The sequence below is a fragment of the Fundulus heteroclitus genome, chromosome 22 (genome assembly GCF_011125445.2).
Source record: "Fundulus heteroclitus isolate FHET01 chromosome 22, MU-UCD_Fhet_4.1, whole genome shotgun sequence".
In the NCBI taxonomy this organism is placed as follows: domain Eukaryota; kingdom Metazoa; phylum Chordata; class Actinopteri; order Cyprinodontiformes; family Fundulidae; genus Fundulus; species Fundulus heteroclitus.
In genome coordinates, this window is record NC_046382.1 from 28,752,781 (window position 1) to 28,769,958 (window position 17,178).

At 41.5% G+C, this 17,178-nt stretch overlaps 1 protein-coding gene across 1 annotated transcript; it reads right to left on the reverse strand.

Annotated features, from left to right (window-relative positions):
• Positions 1 to 11,882: 11,882 nt before the first annotated feature.
• hmx2 (H6 family homeobox 2) lies at positions 11,883 to 14,247 on the reverse strand. The gene is made up of 2 exons (XM_012863969.3): positions 13,470 to 14,247; positions 11,883 to 12,894 (listed from the first exon to the last, which is right to left on the reverse strand). Exons 1-2 carry the CDS (start codon positions 13,738 to 13,740, stop codon positions 12,347 to 12,349), a joined length of 819 nt encoding a protein of 272 aa, XP_012719423.1. The 5' UTR covers positions 13,741 to 14,247; the 3' UTR covers positions 11,883 to 12,346.
• Between the last annotated feature and the right edge of the window lie 2,931 nt (positions 14,248 to 17,178).

The window sequence follows — 17,178 nt, forward strand, 5'->3', positions numbered from 1 at the left end:
CTATGAAAAATCTATGTTTTATGGTGCACACCTGGATGTCTGTTTGGTTGTCAGTCTATTGGACCTTTCACTCTTTCCCCTTCTCTGTGGTGGGTTGCAAATGCTATAGGCTATGATCGTTCTTTAGCCGTCAGAGGCGATGGAAAAGAAGACGTCTCAAGTCCCACCCTGCAGCATGCGGTCTGCAAGCTCCTGCCCCTCCCCGTTTCCATCTTTTTCTCAATCAGATTAGATTGTCTAATTGTGGTTGTGGCCACCGGGCCCTGCAGGCCTCAAAGAACAGGTGACAACGAGTTGAAATGCAGTTTCTGTGTTAATCGAAGAAAAAACAAAAGAAGATGTTAGTAGAAATCTGTACTCATCTTCTATTTCTATTTATTTTAACTCAAGTTTTCTGACGTGCATCTTTCTGATCTATCCGTTGACTGATTGAAATGAGTCGCACCGCCCGTTTCTCGATGACCTGTACACGGTCTGTTCACCTGCCGGACCATGGGAATCTCCTCGGCAGAGAGCGTGCCTCACCAGCCGCCTGCCCGCTGAGACGGATTGTTGAGGAGTGCAGCATTAGTCAGGGGAAGGGGATCCTAGGCCTCGGGCTTGGCTAATTCTTTTCTAATGTGACAACTGCTCTTTTGAAGAACTGTTTTCTCACTGACCAAATCTCTTTAAAAGCATCTTGGGGGTGCAAACAGGGCTTGGAGGGAGTGTGCTGTGGCAGGCCACACCAGAGCCGGTGGGGGGGGGGCTCAGGTTACACCCTGCCTGCCGTGATGCATTGTTGGTGGGACTCCCAGGCTCCAGTACTCGCTCCCTCCTCCTCCTCCTCCTCCTCCTCCTCTTCCTCAACCTCCCCGATCACCGTGTCCGTCCTCCTCCTCTCAGCGCTGTCCCTTCGCAGGAGGCTGCCGCAGAGCATCGCAGAAACTCTGACACCGGTCCAGAGGATGCACTCTGCACATGAAACCTTACACTCAACTAATGGTTACAAATGTGTTTTCAAAGAAATCCCAGGTCTCTGGAATAAACCCGCTAAACGCGCGTATGTGTATAGACTCAGGTGCTGCAAATGTAATGACAGCAGCAGAGAAAGCTGGGAGCAATTTTAAAGTGAGGGACTCAAGTAAGATTATTTATACTGAGGTTTGCATTTGATTTTAATGCAGTGGTGCAAAAGTAGAAAACATACATGAAGCAACTAGTATTTGTTTTTTTTTACTACCATTATTATGAGCTTAACAAGTTAGAAAAGTGATAACCAAGCATGCTCTCCTCAAGAAGCCGTCTTTAGAAATCGCAGGTGGCTTGTGGCTTTGACTGACACTTCACACGGATTTCACTGACCTCTTGCTTTCTTCCTCTCATTCCGTCAAAGACAATGTATTCCCTTCCAGCGGAGTGATCCCTAATTAGCTGTCAGGTGATATCGTGCTGCTCTCATTGTGTTCCCTGCTGCTGCGCTGCAGGCTACGTGGTCAGCAGTCAGTCTCGGACTGAAGTGACAGATCATCTCTCTATACGCCAGACCCCTGCAGCCTGAAAAAAGACCACTTGGTCCCTTACAAAGAGAGCCCCGCTCTCTGCATTGAGAAGGCCTTAATATTGAATCTCATAACAAACAGATCACTGGCTCAGCAAAGACAAAAGAATCACTTGAGAATCTGTGTTCTTACAAACAAAAATAAAAGATGTTTTTTCTTTCTCTTGCTTAAAGGTATTGGCAAGTGAGAAAGTCTCTCAGGAGGGTAAAAAGAAAACACAGTCTCATGGTACAGACATAAAGATTAAGAACTGAAACGTTTATCTTGATCTTACCACCTTGAGTTCATTCAATTACGCTAAATGTATCATTTTTGATACAACTATTCTTAAGACCTCCACCTCTTGACCAAAGTTGGAACGATCCGCAAAAACCTGCTGTCATAAATGTCGCTAGATATATCTAATGAATTAAAAATTATTTAAAAAATGAGAAAACTATGGGAGGTCTTCTGAATAATTTAGGTTTTACTTAGTTTGAAGTTTCAACAAAAAAAGTTAATTTTTTTAATCTAAATGATCTGACAATTATTTTGACAGCAGCAATGATTCCTCCTGCTCCATTGATAATATGAGATATGGATAATTAAAGTTACAATAATGTTACAAATAACAATTTACCTTAATCTAACCTTTGATACAAATACTAAAAGAGACACCTAATGATTTTAGTCATATATTAAAACTACTTATTACACAAAATATTGTATCTCTTTACCATTATGCTACCTCTATTGAGTAAAATAATCAGAGTCTCATATGAGCTGGTTAACTAGTTGGGCTATCTGCTCAGGTAGCCGTCTTGCAATCAGCTGCTTAACTGACATGCACCTTGTTGCTTGCTTTTCATTATTAATTGATGGCTGGCGCTCCTTTAGTTTCCATGCCTTGATTGTCTGTGTTTTTCATAACTAGAATTTTTTAACAGCTGGATTTTATTTTGTAAGTTTGGGAAAGGTTTAGCAGCCTCTTTTGCCTTCAGTGGACCAGCACTGGACAGGAAACAGTTGTGGGTGGGGGTTCCTGTGCGCCACTGCTCAATGTTTCATACAGACGGATAAAATTAAATACACTACAGCACTTTAGACCAAGGGACTGGTATAAATCTTCACCAGTTTTGAAACTCTAGCTTTTCTAAAAGATTGGTTTACCTCGACACCGATAACTGGCCAATGCCTATCTCCCAGCTGCAGCAGATCGCTGATAATAATAATTTTAGCGTTAGTCAGTTTGCTCAACATACTCATTTAAATGGAGACATAGTTGCCATGACTTTTCCCAACAGGGAGTAACTTCTACAAAAACCCCAAATGCATCACACAAGAGGATATTTCCATCATAAGTGCAGAAAATAACCGGATTTTCCAATAAACGTCATATCTTATTACTTTTCAGGATATCACAGGTCATTTCTGATACAAAGATATGACTTCTTTCCTGTCTGTCTGTTAGGTCCACTGCAGGTCTGCTCTCAGACACTTCCAGTATAGACCCGGGCAGCAGGCAGGGACCTTGTTTGAAGGTCATGTCAGCACCGGGGTGTAAACGTTAGAGCTTTTTGTGGTCAGGGTAAATGTACAAGGCCGCCCTGCGGGAGCACTCCTTCCCTCTCTTTAATCGGCATGTAACAGGCCCTTGTAGAGCCAAACTGTCTGCGACACATCAGCACTTAGAAATAAAAACCCTTCTGCCAACCCTGCAAACGGCTGCGGTTTAAGTACGGCAGCTGGATCATTTCAGAGGGACAACACGGACCGAGGAGAGACAGGAAAGGAAAAAAATATGTATGCTAAGGCTCTGGGCTTGAATCTCACAGTTTGTATACTGGAATATAAATTTTTATTGTCATTATCATTGTTACACCCATGATGGCTGAAGACTCGCTTATCGATATCATCACAGTTCTCGTTATGGAACTTCTAACCTCTAACAAAGCTTTGGATGCAAGTGTAGGGCTCACATGTGTAATTTTAGCATTAGATTGATTACAACAGCAATATACAACTTCAAACCCATTTTGTTTTTTACAAATATATGTGCCTTGGGCATATTGAGTAAGATCATTACTGTTCCAAAATATCATGGTATTTATATATATATATATATATATATATATATAAAAAACAGAATAAGAATGTATGACATGGTCAAATGCTTTTATGCAAGACAGAAAAGCAATACTGTTGTTGCTTTTCAAAATCTAAAATAAAAATTAACTAAATTTAATAGTGCTTTAAAACTGATCATGCTTGTGCAGAAAGTGAAACCTTTTGGATGTTCTGCTCTTTAAAGAGCATCCCTGGAAGTGTACCAAAAGCTATCTGGGTAATTAGCTCAGCTATTTGCTTTGGTAGAGCCAGCAGACAGTCTGGCAACTGTAGTTTTAAAACAATGTTACCTCAATAACAATGATTGGTGGCACCCTGAACAGAGTTCAGTTTGGGGGCCTGTGTCCATTTAAACCCAACATACACAACAGCATCACTGACCGCATCTTCCTTTTATATTGCCCTTCATTGATAATTTTCTGATTTTACATTTAATGCAACTTGGTTTCCAGTCAATTAGTGGGCTGAAAATGAATTATATTCAATGCACAATTTAATATTTTTGGACTGGAAGTAGCAGCAGTCTCTTCATGTTATTTAGTCCTTGAGATCAGGGGCTCATTATAAAGTATGTTTATTTTTTTTTATGTTTTATTCCCATATTAATTCTTTAAATCTGAAGCCAGATGATAATATAGGGGACTTGACATACAGGATAAAAATATTCTGCTTAGGATGTAAATGGCTCTGTATGTATATGTGTATGTTTTTAACTTGTTTATCTTCGATATGGGTTTTATGTATTTTGGATTTCCTTACAAGTTTTTTTTCTTAATATTGAAGAGAATTTTAAATTACCTGTTCATTGTTTAGACAATAAAGTAACTTATCTTTTTAGAAAATAGTGAATTCAATTGATTTTGAGACTTGGGGATAATCTTTATACCCAGTTGTTGATACAATTTTTTTACTTAATGATGAAGCGCCTTTAATATTATTATTTTATTTAAGCATTTCCAGACAATGAAGCCAGCAAAAGGGTATTTAGAAAAGATTAACCAACAGGTGAAACCAGATATTTAAATACACTGTGTAAAAAGATACATAACCTGTTTTTCTTATAGAATGGGATTAAAAAATAGCCAACAAAAATCAGGTTTAGGTTTGCTGGGATTTTAAAAAAAGCATTTATATTTGTAGAATCCAAGAATGAGAAAGAGCAGATTTGGAGATTAGGGTTATACTAACAATAACACGTTTTTATTACATTCTGTAAAATTTCAAAGTTTAAACATACTAGGATTACTGTCTTGTAAAAGCCCTAAATGATGATATCATGGCTTTTTCAGCTTCTGATTGGTTCATGAGGGTTAAATCCAGACGCAACTTTGGATTTATTTAAGACAACACCTTTAAGACATCGTTTCCCTGTGTGATACCATGTGGAAATCATAGTAAATCAGGCAAGATATCAGGAATAGATTGTGGACCTCCACATGTCTGGGTCTATCATTGGGTCTATCTGTTCAAACAATTAGAAGACAGTAGAAAACAGCACGGGAACGTCCAGCCAACACACTGTTTACGAAGATGACAGGTTTTGGGATAAACATGTTTTGGTGGAAATGCGTGACCATAACCATAGCGCCAATTAGTCACAAAGAAAAGTGTTTTGAAGAAGAAAATTACAAATCCTTGATCTGAAAAGGGTCAGAAAATGTGCATCTGAGCAGAGCAGCCGACGGTTGTGTCAGGAGGAATGGGCCAAAATTCCAGTAAACTGTAGTGAGGAGCTTTGTGGGGTTGCCCAAACTCTTTGGCCCTGTCATACAGGGGAAAAGTTGGAAAAAAAAAAGAATATTGAAAGAAATCGGCTATAATTATTTATGGTATTTAGTAAATATAAATTATATTGGTCTGACCTAAAGATAGAAAAGAGTATAAATGGTAACTTTTTTTAAACCTTGATACCAGTAACAGAACGATTCCAGTTTTCAGTTCATAGCGGAACAATTTTAAGCCTGGTGCGAAGATCTATTTACTTTTAATCATTTACAATTGCGTTGCCGCTATGTTTAATAAGTGTCCAGACAATATCAAAACCGTTCCTTTAACAGGTTGTCCTTAATGCCCCAACAGTCAGCACCCCTTTCTGCAAACTCCAAACATAAAAACCCACATCAAGAGAGAAAAAACAGAATAAACATTTTTCTTTTCCCCTCTCAGGGAAGCAGACCGTTTGAAGGAGCCAAGACAGCAAACTTAACAATTGTAATGCTCCAACCGAGAAACCTAATTTACCAATTTGCAGGAAGACAAGATGGCAGGAAACAAGCCAATTTGCCACGTGTGCAGCGCACAGCAAACCGCAGGCTCGCTCCCTGGCCTCATGAGAGGTAATTACCCCTAAAAAAGAATGCCAAGCCGTATTAAGATGTGGCCGCATCAAAACGAGGGAGACAGCCTCATTACAAGTAATTATGAGGGAATTAGAAACATCATTTAACTAAACGAGCAAATAATGTCCAGGATATTGAAGAAGCTGCCTGCACTTCTGCCGACCGCTGCAAGTCCCATTACAAAAATTGTAGGTCTTTAATAGAATAATGACATGCTTTATCTTCCCTGATTCCCTCTGAGGGGTTTGGAAGCAGAGGGGACGGACTGAGGGGGAGGATGTTAAAACAACTGTTGCAGAGCTCTCTGTCTCGGTGGTCTCACGCTTGAGTGTGTAGTGCGAGGCCTTCAAGATAATCCCCCCCCCCCTACCCCCCTATTATCCTTACAAATACAAAAATGGAGAGGAGAAAATTGTATGTCACAGCCATTATTGTGTCAAAGGTAATGCTAATGGACTTATCTCCTGAGTAATGGCTGCATTTTCTACACATACTGTAGTCCGTAATAGTCTGATGCATATTGTGCTGAGAGGAGCACTTCAGATAGACAGTTCAAGAAATGGTCGGTAATTTAACAATGAAGCGTGATTCAGTCTGCCAATGAAGGTCTGATCCACGTCTTTGGTTAAACAATGTTCTTGAGGACTTTAACTTGGAGACTGAAAGGTTTTTTTTTTCATTGTGGTTTAAATAAGCGCTCATTTTGTATTTTTATTCGACTTTTGGACACAGATAGCTGAGCTATTAGTCGCATTAGGCAGAGTTTAAGCAGACCAGATTTTACTCCAGGTATCAAATTGGGAAAGAAAACAGACAATGCTGTGAAAAATATTTCTGTTGTTGTTTTTTTTGTTTGTTCTTTTGGTTTTTTTGGAGGGGGGGGTTGTTGTCATCAAATATATTTTAATATGGAAAACCAGAGTAAATACAATATGAAGAATTAAAATTATTATTTAATCTATGTGGAAAAAAAGCTATATTTAATATATGCTGTACTGCAAAACATATCTTCTCACCTGCATTGACTCGCATATAAGCTTAAGTGTGATCTCAATTTTATCCATAGGTTTCAATGTGATGTGAGTCCACATTTTCCAGATGTAACAGCTTCAAGGAGAAGGTTGTTCACAAGGTTCTGAGACGTGTTTCTGGAAACATTTCTCCATTCTTCCAAAAGTGCATTTGTGAGGTCAAACACTGATGTTGGATGAGATGGCCTGGCTCTCAGTCTCCTTTCTAATTCATCCCAAAGGGGGTTGTATCGGGTTGAGCTCAAGGCTGTGTGCAGGCCAGTCAATGTCAACCACACCAAACTCCCCCATCTATGTCTTTATGGACCTTGTTATGCGCACTGATGCAGTCATCTCAAAAGAGGAAAGGGTCATCTCCAAACTGTTCCCACAATGTTGGGATCATGGTATTGTCCAAAATCTCTTGGTCTGCTGAAACATTCACTGCTCCTTTCAGTGGAACTAAGGGGCCAAGCCCAGCTCCTGAAAAACACACCAGAGACCCCCCCCCCCTCCACCGGACTTTACACTTGGTGCAATGCAGTCAGTCAAACACCGTTCTCCTGGCAACCACAAACCCCAGACTCATTCATCAGACTGCCAGATGGAGAAGCATGATTCACCTCTCCAGAAAATCTAAACCTGCTCTTCAGTCCAGTGGGGGTGTGCTTTACACCACTGCTGTCGATGCTTTGCATTGTAGTTAGTGATGTATGGTTTGAATGCAGCTTCTTGGCCATGGAAACCCATTCCACAAAGCTCTCTGAACACTATTGACTCTAATCTGTAGGCCCCAAGAACTTTAGAGGTCCATAGCAATTGACTCGGAAGTTGGCGACCTCTGCGCACTATGCACCTCAGTGCTCAGTGCAGTGTGTCAGATTACGTGGCCCACATCTTTGTAGCTAAGTTTCTGCCGTTCCTAATCACTTCCTCTTTGTTATAATACCACTCATAGTTGACTGGCAAATATCTAAGAGGGATTTCACGACTGGACTTGTTGCACAAATGGCATCCTATCACAGAACCACCCTTACTGAGCTCCTATGGGCGACCCTGTTTGATCCATATCCACAAACGGAGAAAGCACAGAACAATGGGGAGCTTTTCCCAGGTTAGTCAGACCTATGACATTTATTTAGAGCTCACATCAGTGACTCACGCAGGAGGTCATTAAAGAACCCAGACCAACATGCAGAGCTCTGGATACATATATCTTAATGATCTCCAAGACGTTTGAGGACATATTCTATTATATTCTGAGTGAAGACACAAATGTGGAACTGTTTCAGAAGGGGTGTCCCCTTGAATCTGGTGTAAAACTAAAACAGCATTTCACAGAAAAAAAAAAAAACAAGGTGGTAGTTGTATGGTGGTCTGAGGCTGCTTAGCTGCTCCATTGACTGGACGACTTGCTGTAACGAAACCAGAGGTTCTGCTTTCAAACTGGGCATCATGATGGAGAAAGCCAAGCCATTATTTCAGAACTTTAAGACAAAAGTTTACCATCCAGACACTGGTGTTGTGCAAAAGGACGATGTTCCAAAGCAAACCAGCTAGTCTAAATCTTAATGACGCTCAAAAAATGGTGTTGCAGGGGCCTAGTCAAAGTCTGGTGTGAAATCTAGTTTAGGTGCTGCGGCATGACCCTAACCTGAGCTTTGTCGATCAAAAAGACCTTCAATGTAACTGAATTCTGCAAAGAGGAGTTTGCCACAATTCCTCAACAGGGAAGTAAAAAAAATATGTCAGTCACCGCAAACAATAGCTACTGATGCAGCTGTTGCTGCTGACGGTGGAACAACAAGTTATTACGTTTAGTGGGGAAATGACCGTCTCACATGGGGCAAAGTCTAAGTCTACTCAAATTTATACTTAAAACTGCATTTTGTACCTACTGTATGCTACCTTTGATATTAAAATGTATGCATCTGTAACATGTAAGTGTGATAAAAAAATAAAAATAAAAAGAAAGGATATCTCTAAGCGGTATATAGTTTTTCACAGCACTCAGGTTTCTTCCCTTCCATTATCATGCAGATTTTCGCTTTCTTAAGTGATTTGTAATGAATCATATGTTTGACTGACCATCCCTGCTGCCTGGTCGCATGTTCCCTTTCTGTCTAGAGGAAGGGGCCGTGTGTGTGTTGGGGAGGGGGCTGGTGGGCAAACACAATTTCCCTTCAGCTCCTTCATTTCCAGTTGATATAAAACAGAATCATAAAAAATCGCTCCTGCTTGGAGCTCTCCTTTTTAACCATTAACCCATAAATACAGGGGCTGGTTAAAGCCGGGTGGATGACAGGGCCTGCCTTCAAAAACCTCGTTATGCTCCTCTCAAATTCATTTAGGGAGCAAAACAGGTCTTGAGAGTTGCCTGGCTTAATGCATTGCGATCGCTTTTACAACTCTTGCCTGCATCTGTTTCTGGTGTTATATCCCTTTATTCTAATATCAAGCCGCGAGTTCCCCTTTTATTTTATAAATCAAATGTCTGTAAACAAGTTGCGAGCTAGCTGAAAGGCCCTCGGCCCAACAAATGATGAAAAGATGGGATTTGTGTAGAAGAAGATCTTGAGGAGGGTTAGATAATAGTGTTGGGTTCTTAAACTCAATCATCTTGATTAAGTCCGATTAGATCTTGTCTGAAGATGTAAAGGGGCTGTGATATCTGGAAGTTTTCCTATGATTCATAATGATCCTGTAAATATGTTTTAAGAAAATTAGCCTGGGAATCAATTTGCCCCGTGCGCTCTCCCTCTTCGTGGAGCCCACAGTTCCCATTACTTGTGTCATAAATTATCTCCCAGAGTGAATTACACTTGCTTTTCACCTTACCAGGACCGTTTGATGAATCCTAAGGCAAAACATATCATCGCAACAAATCTTCATCGTCGCGCTAGTCTCCGTCTCTTTGCAGTTTAAGCCACTTCAAATCATTTTCATTGCTCTGCTATTAAAATTTGTAATTCACGCCTGCCATTGCGGTGATACATAGTTACATAGAGCGCTCTTCCCTTTGCCGCTGCGTGCCGCACATCTCTCTCTCTCTCTTTCTCTCCTTCCCTTGTCTTGTAAATCAAACACCTGAGGGTGACAGGTCATGCAGATTACCCACAAGTCAGTGGGGTGCAAACATCCATCCAAAAGTGCGGTGCATTGCCGTCACACATGATGACATAATGACCACTTGGAAACTAATAAACAGCTTCATTCAAGCAAAGCTATTGCTCCTTTTCGTAAGCGTTATCGCCCCCCCACCCCCACCCCCTCCTTTCTCTCCCCTATCTGTCACAAATTCATCCTCCTGCACCTCACCTCCTCCTCGCCATGTTGCCAGAGTTACCCATAAATCACATCTGTTGTTTAACGCTATCCATTTTCCCTGAAACGCGGGGCGGCTGCTGCAGAAATTGGGTCAGGCATAATCTGCGAGGCAGCAGAGCTCGGCTAGTCGTGATTTCTGCGAGGTAATGTAGCCATTAGCACATTGAAAGAGTGAGGTTGGTGGGACAGAGAGAGAGAGAGAGAGAGAGAGGTGGGGGGGGGGGGTCAGAGGGGCAGATAGGTCGCTCCCCTTGTAGCCTACAGGATGTGATACCCAAGAAAAGCTGGCAAATGGCACAATTTTTTCACCCTTCCATTAACCACCAGACACCCGAGAGCCTAAACGTGAGCTTGGCAAAGACTCCGCATGTGTGATAAGGTCCAGGTTTGTGTTTCATATTTGCATGAGTTGAAGTGTTCTAAAATCTGAGATCGCCTTTTTTTTTTTCTCTCTCTTTTGCTTTTATGTTTTCAGATTGTAAATTCTTGAAAATCTAGCAGGCCTTTAAAAGACGAGGACACACCACACAGGATTGAAAGCACGGCCTGTCTTGTAATCCATTACACAAATGGAGAATAGAGATGCAGCTCAATGACAGTCAGAGTCTTGAACTTTTACAACGTGCCTCCTTCTTAGGTTTCCCCCCCACCTCTCCTATACAAGGCCTGATGCTTCTAAGAGCCATTGGAGGCAAGACTTCAAATGAGAGAAGATCCCGCCCAGAGGCACGATTGGCTAATGATGCTGAGCATTTATAGCCTGAAAAAGTGCTTTATCTACCAGAATCCATCTCTACAGTTACCGCAGAGTTTTCTGGTCAGTCGTTATCTATATTAACATGAGACTAATAAAAATGAAGTCTTAAAAAAAATTAAGTTTGTCCTTTTTTTTTTTTTTTTTGCTAATCCTTAGACACAAATCTACAATAGATTTTAGCCAAAATTATCTTTTTTCTTTCACATATGATGTAGTGGAGGCTCACTGAATATTTTCATTTGAAAAAAAGTAGGATGAGACTTTCTTAGATTTACTTTATATATATATGTGTGTGTGTGTGTGTGTGTGTGTGTGTGTGTGTGTGTGTGTCTGTGTGTGTGTGTGTGTGTTAGCACCGAATACGACTTTTCACCTGATACTCTAAAAGAGATAATTATTTTTTTATATATATATATATATATATATATATATATATATATATATCATACTTTTTTCCTTTCTAATCTCAACATTTTGGTGGCGATTATCTCCACATTTTGATCATGAGAAGACAGTAAATTCCTCATTAAATATATTTTTGCTTGCATTTGCTTTGGGTGTTGAAAAACAAATTAGCTTATTAAATGTAAACAAAAATCCCATATAATAAAACCTTTCATAAGATTTTTATTTTATGATCTACTACTTTGTGATCATCAGAAAATATGATTTGTTTCTATTTGTTCTACTTTTTGCATTTGTTGTCAGTGTTTTCTTTGTTTGAGATTAAAATGGCCATGTTAAATTTCAAAAGGCAAAACAGAATTCAGAAACCCCATATAATGAAACCAAGCAACCCCGATTTTCACTGAAATAGAAAAATTTATTGAGTGCGGTTATAACTGAGGGTCTAAATTACAATAAAAAAAACAATGATATATTTCCTCATATGGAAGAATTGTCTTTTTTTTTTGTCCTTTGGTGAAATAAAATGATCCGTTATAAATAAAAGTGTAAAAGCAGCTCCTTTCAAATGGATTCATCCAGGTGTGGTTGGAAGTCTTAAATCCAATATTTTAACAGCAAGAGATAATAAAAATAAAAAAGGTACAAATCTGTTGTTATTAATAGTAATACACATGGTGTATTTCATATGTACGGGGAAGCTTGATTGCTTTCTCTTGTTACTTACAGATTTCTTTTTTTTCCCAACAAATAAAGTGATACAGTTAATATACATGGGGCTATGGAGACACTTATGTAAATGTATTGTTTGAAACTGGTCTTTTCACGTGGACTGCAGTGGTAAACATAGAGAACAGTCTATCAGTACTCTATCTTGTTGTACAGGTTGTATAAAGGTAACGCTGGCAGGTTGCTCCCCGGGTAATACAGGGGCGTCGGGAAGGCGATGGACCGGGGGACGGGGACGCGCAGGAGGTTGTTATCTCTGAAAACCAGCGGCATCCCCACTAGTGTCTGTGCGGAGGCGTGGGCCATGTTGGCCGCCTCCAGCTCGGCGGAGAGCTGCCTTTTCCACTTGTTCCTCCTGTTCTGAAACCAGGTCTTGACCTGGGTCTCCGTCAGCTGCAGGCTGGACGCCAAGCAGGCCCGCTCCGAGCTGCTCAGGTAGCGCTTCATGTCGAAGGTGGACTCCAGCTGGTACACCTGGCTCCGGGAGAAAACCGTGCGCGTCTTCTTCTTGGCCGAGTTGCCGTGCTTGTCCGCGGCGTCCGCCTGTCGCTCCTCCGACAGAGGCGACATCTGATGGCACGGTCTGTCCTGCTCCTTCTTGTAATCCTGCAGCAGAGGCTGGGACAGGTGCGGCCGCCGCGCGAAAGCCTCATTCCCGGACAGAAGACCTTTGGCGGCACCTAACCGCAAGCAAAAGAGGAGAGCGTAATGAGAAGCCGTTCGCGGAAGCTCCGGCAGTCGCTGCGAATGGCAATTACGTTTGCAGACACAATCAAATTGAGTCGGTTTGACTTAAACTAAACGAGAGCCACACATTAGCGACTTTTTTTTTTTTTTTTACAAATAAATAAATAAAACAAACACCACTGTTGAGTGTGCTTAGTGCAGCTACAGTAAGCTATTAATTCAATTGCGCTGTATTTAACGCTCAATTGACGATGTGTGCAGGGCCTGGTGCAGCCATTTTGGAAACATGTTTCATCAATTAGTGGGCTCAATTAAATGTGAAATGAGAGGATAGACATAGGGCTATTTTATCCGACCTTCCACTCTCACCCCCGCGCTGGTGCGCATGCATTATGGGAGGTGGATGGGCTGCATGCAATGCAAATGTTACAGTATTGAAATATAACTTAATACCATCTGAAGAGTAAATAACATATAATAATAATAATAATAATAATAATAATAATAATAATAATAATAATAATAATAATAATAATAATAATAATAATAATAATAAAATATTTCTGACCTAAACACGAAAAGTTGTGGGCTTGGTGCTGCGCGCACGGCTCGCTTTGACCCGTGTCGGAGCAGAAGCAGTCCGCTGAGTCCTCCCCTCCGCTGCACTCCTCTTCGGAGGACACCGACAGCGAGCGCTTCCGTGGCGGCGACGCGCCCTTGGACAGCTCCTTGGCTCCGGAGCGCGGCTCATCGGACGGCGTGCCCAAAATGGACTGGATGGTAAAGCTGGAAACGGGGCCCGACGAGCACTTGCTCCCGCTGTCGTCTGCGCTACTCATTCTCGCTTCATAACAGTATCGAAGTATTGACTGAATCGGTTTGTCCCGTTGGATTCCGTGATTGCTTTCTACCCGACTGGCGCGTAAAAAAATGCCAAAGCTTCTTTTGTCCGCTTTTTTTCCTCTTCTTCTTCTTCTTCTTTAAACCCCCCAGTCGGTTTAATTGTGGCGTTTTACCACTGGAGGAGTTGGAGGTGTTTTTTCTAGAGCTCGGGGAACATGAGTGTATTCCCGGTCCTCCTCCTTGCGCTCTGGATCCGAGGCAACAAAGTTGCGTTGCCTAATTTGCATGTAGGTAAGCTCCTACTGGGCCAATCGCAGGCCCCAGTATGAGCCCGGAAATTTCAAACTCCTGTCAAGGGTTTGAGGCGGTAAGTGGAGAGGGAGAGAGCTTTTTTTTATACCAAAAATTGCAGAGCTCCATAACTCGGGTAAAACTGTAAAGCGAAATATATGTGGTCACATCTTTATTTGTTTATGTATTATTGCGCATGCATAAACGTAAGTTAATTGTTTTCAGAATGCAAAGTGAAATTGAAGTCCATTAATTATTTTTTCTTTGGAATCACAGAGCAGTTGTAGCAGGAACACATGTTCTAAAAATGTTAGATTTGTATGTTAATATTTTCTGTGCAGTCAATACAATCGCTCATACATTTGTGCGTGACCCGAATTAAAACCCGTCAGTTTGACTCTTTTTGTGTGCATGCCAAATTGGCCACCGTGACAGTAAGACGCACAAAGCCTTCTGAACTAAGACAAAGACCCAAATGCCACCCCCCCCCCCCCCCCCCCCCCCGAAAATAATAAACTCATTCCACGTCCATTATCTGCGATTAAGAATTAATTTGATCATTACTGAACTACTCTGCCTCGCAATGACCGCGCGTGGAGTGGAGGCCGGCTAATTGATTGACTAATTGATCGAAGGTGGTGGGAGGCTGAGAGCGCGCACGCAGTGGCGAAAAGATAGTGAGCGCGCATTCTGAATGTGTATGTGTGCACGCCTCCCTCAGATTGTGTTTGCCTGCGGGGTTTAAAATCCAGGTTGGTTTAAATTAGCACCACTGAAATAGCAACCCAGAGCCAGTCCAAGGCATAAGCAAACCAAGCTGTTTCAGGCTCCAAGCCATCAGGGGGCCAAGAAGGGCACTGTGCTTCTCCCACAGGATGTAGGTCTCCAAACCTGAGACTTAGAGTTATCAAGAATTAAATTCAATAAAAAAAAAACTATTTATTCATCCCAAAGGGAAATGAAATGCCGTTGTCGCTCATATTACACAGGTTTCTTCAAAGATAGATACTGATGGTGGTGGGCAGGAATGATCTTCTTTAAGGGTCTGTTTTACAGGTCTGTAGAAACCTCTGACTGAACACAGTTTGTTGTTGTATGACAGTCTGATGAAGAGGGTGAGCAGGGTTAATGTTTTTCATTTTATGAAGATCCCTTCTTTGCCTGGTCATGTACATAGTTTCTAGAGGAGTCCCCAGTACAAAGCCAACCTTCTTTATTAGCTTAAGTCACTGGATTTGCTGCTACACCAACAGATAGCAGAAGAGATCATACTCTCCACAACAGACTTATAGAAGATAAGCAGAGCCATGCTGCAAACACTGCATGACCTAAAGACCTACAGTCTGCTCTGTCCCTTCTTGTAGACTGTTTCACAGTTGCATCTCCAGTCCAGTCTGTTGTCCATGTGAACACATAGGTGCTCCCCGACCACCTTCACTTATCATCCCATGATGAATGTGTTTCTGTACCTGTTCCTGTTTCCCTTGAAATCTAAGGTGGCGGCTGGCAGGGTGAAAGGGCGCCACCCCACCAGTCAACACTCACTACATTACTTTGAATAAGACAATAAAATAAAATAAATAAAACTAATTCAAAATATACTTCTGCATTTTTTGTGTAAGTTCAATATTTTAAAGTTAATGATGTGTAAAGTGTTTTAATTCATTGACAATGTCTGAATGGTGACACTGTCCACGCCCTGGGGTGCAAAGATCTCTTTCCTGCGCCCAGAGCTGAATGCAGCTTCATGCAGCATACCACCCCGTCCCGGACGTCACAGCTGTCTGTTACAAAGTTTGTCTGAATGACAGGTCGACAGAAATTAGAAATGGCGCAAGAAAAAAATTAAGTAGTTCAGTACAGTCACTCAAAAACACACCTTTAGAGAGAAGAACTTACAAGAAGTTAGAGGTTAAAGAGCTTGGACCTGATCAGCTGAATATTACAATTATTCAGCAGTCTACCGACAGGAAAACAATAAATTTGGTATTTTCTCCAGGACCTGGTTTAACAGCAAGGCTTGGCTAACGACATGTAGTGAGGCTAATGCTTTATTCTGCTTTCCCTGCTTCTTTTTTCAATCATCAGCATCTGAACAAGCATGGATCATACTTCTCTCAAAGATAAAAGGGCAAGATTTATGTATAAAAAGTAGAACACTTTCTTTTGCTGCTTTCATTCATGTAAATACACTTGTGTGATGTCTCGGTATACCTTTTGGTCTATATTGTGAATTGCCACCATATAAATAAACTATATTGAATCTGAATGTTTATTTTTAAATTATTGAGCACCCCGGAGAAAACTCCACCAGTCACCACTGATCATCTCCCTTGTTGTATTCACATTTAGGATGAGATGCCACAAATTGGTCCACCAGTTCCCTGTACTCAGCTTTTTGTCCATCTTTGATACACCCGACGACTGCAGAGTCATCTGAGTATTTTTGCAGATGACAAGAGTCTGACTTGAACTGGAATCCTGACGTGTGAAGCTAGGTTTATACTTGGCGCATTGAACAGGGCGTGCATGCCAAAAGTGTTGCAGTTGTGCCATCCACTCCCCTGTGAGCAGGCCCCACATGCTGTCCCTATGGGCTTTACAGTCAGACTGTATCCCCCATCTTCATGTCTTCATATCTTTCTGCATGCAACAGGTGAACATACCATCTTCTTTTACATCTCTAGCCCTTCATTTATTTCTGTTTAGCTGCTATGAACATACCAACTATTCTGCATAGTTTACCATACTGCTCGTGGCCGTTTTTGATGTGTGACATCAACTGTTTCTTCTCTTGTTTACCCCCAACCCAACCCCGTGTTTTAGGAGAAAACTGCACCTACGTCCGTGTCAAGTATAAACATCTATGGCGCTACTATGAGCTTGCACACAGTCTGCTCGGACCTGTGAGACAATCCAGAGTATAACTCAGCCTTGAAGTGTAACTCACCCTCACACCGGTGCCTTACTCTGCTCAATCTCATAATTAAAAAATGTGCTGAGAGGATGTGTTGCCTGGCAGACCAGGAAACGTACAGGGGTTTACGGCTGAGCCAGGCGTGGGCTGTTAGTAAAAGCTAAATAAATGCTAAATAAATGGAATGCTAAGACGATAAATCGCTAACCTGAAAATCAATAGAAGG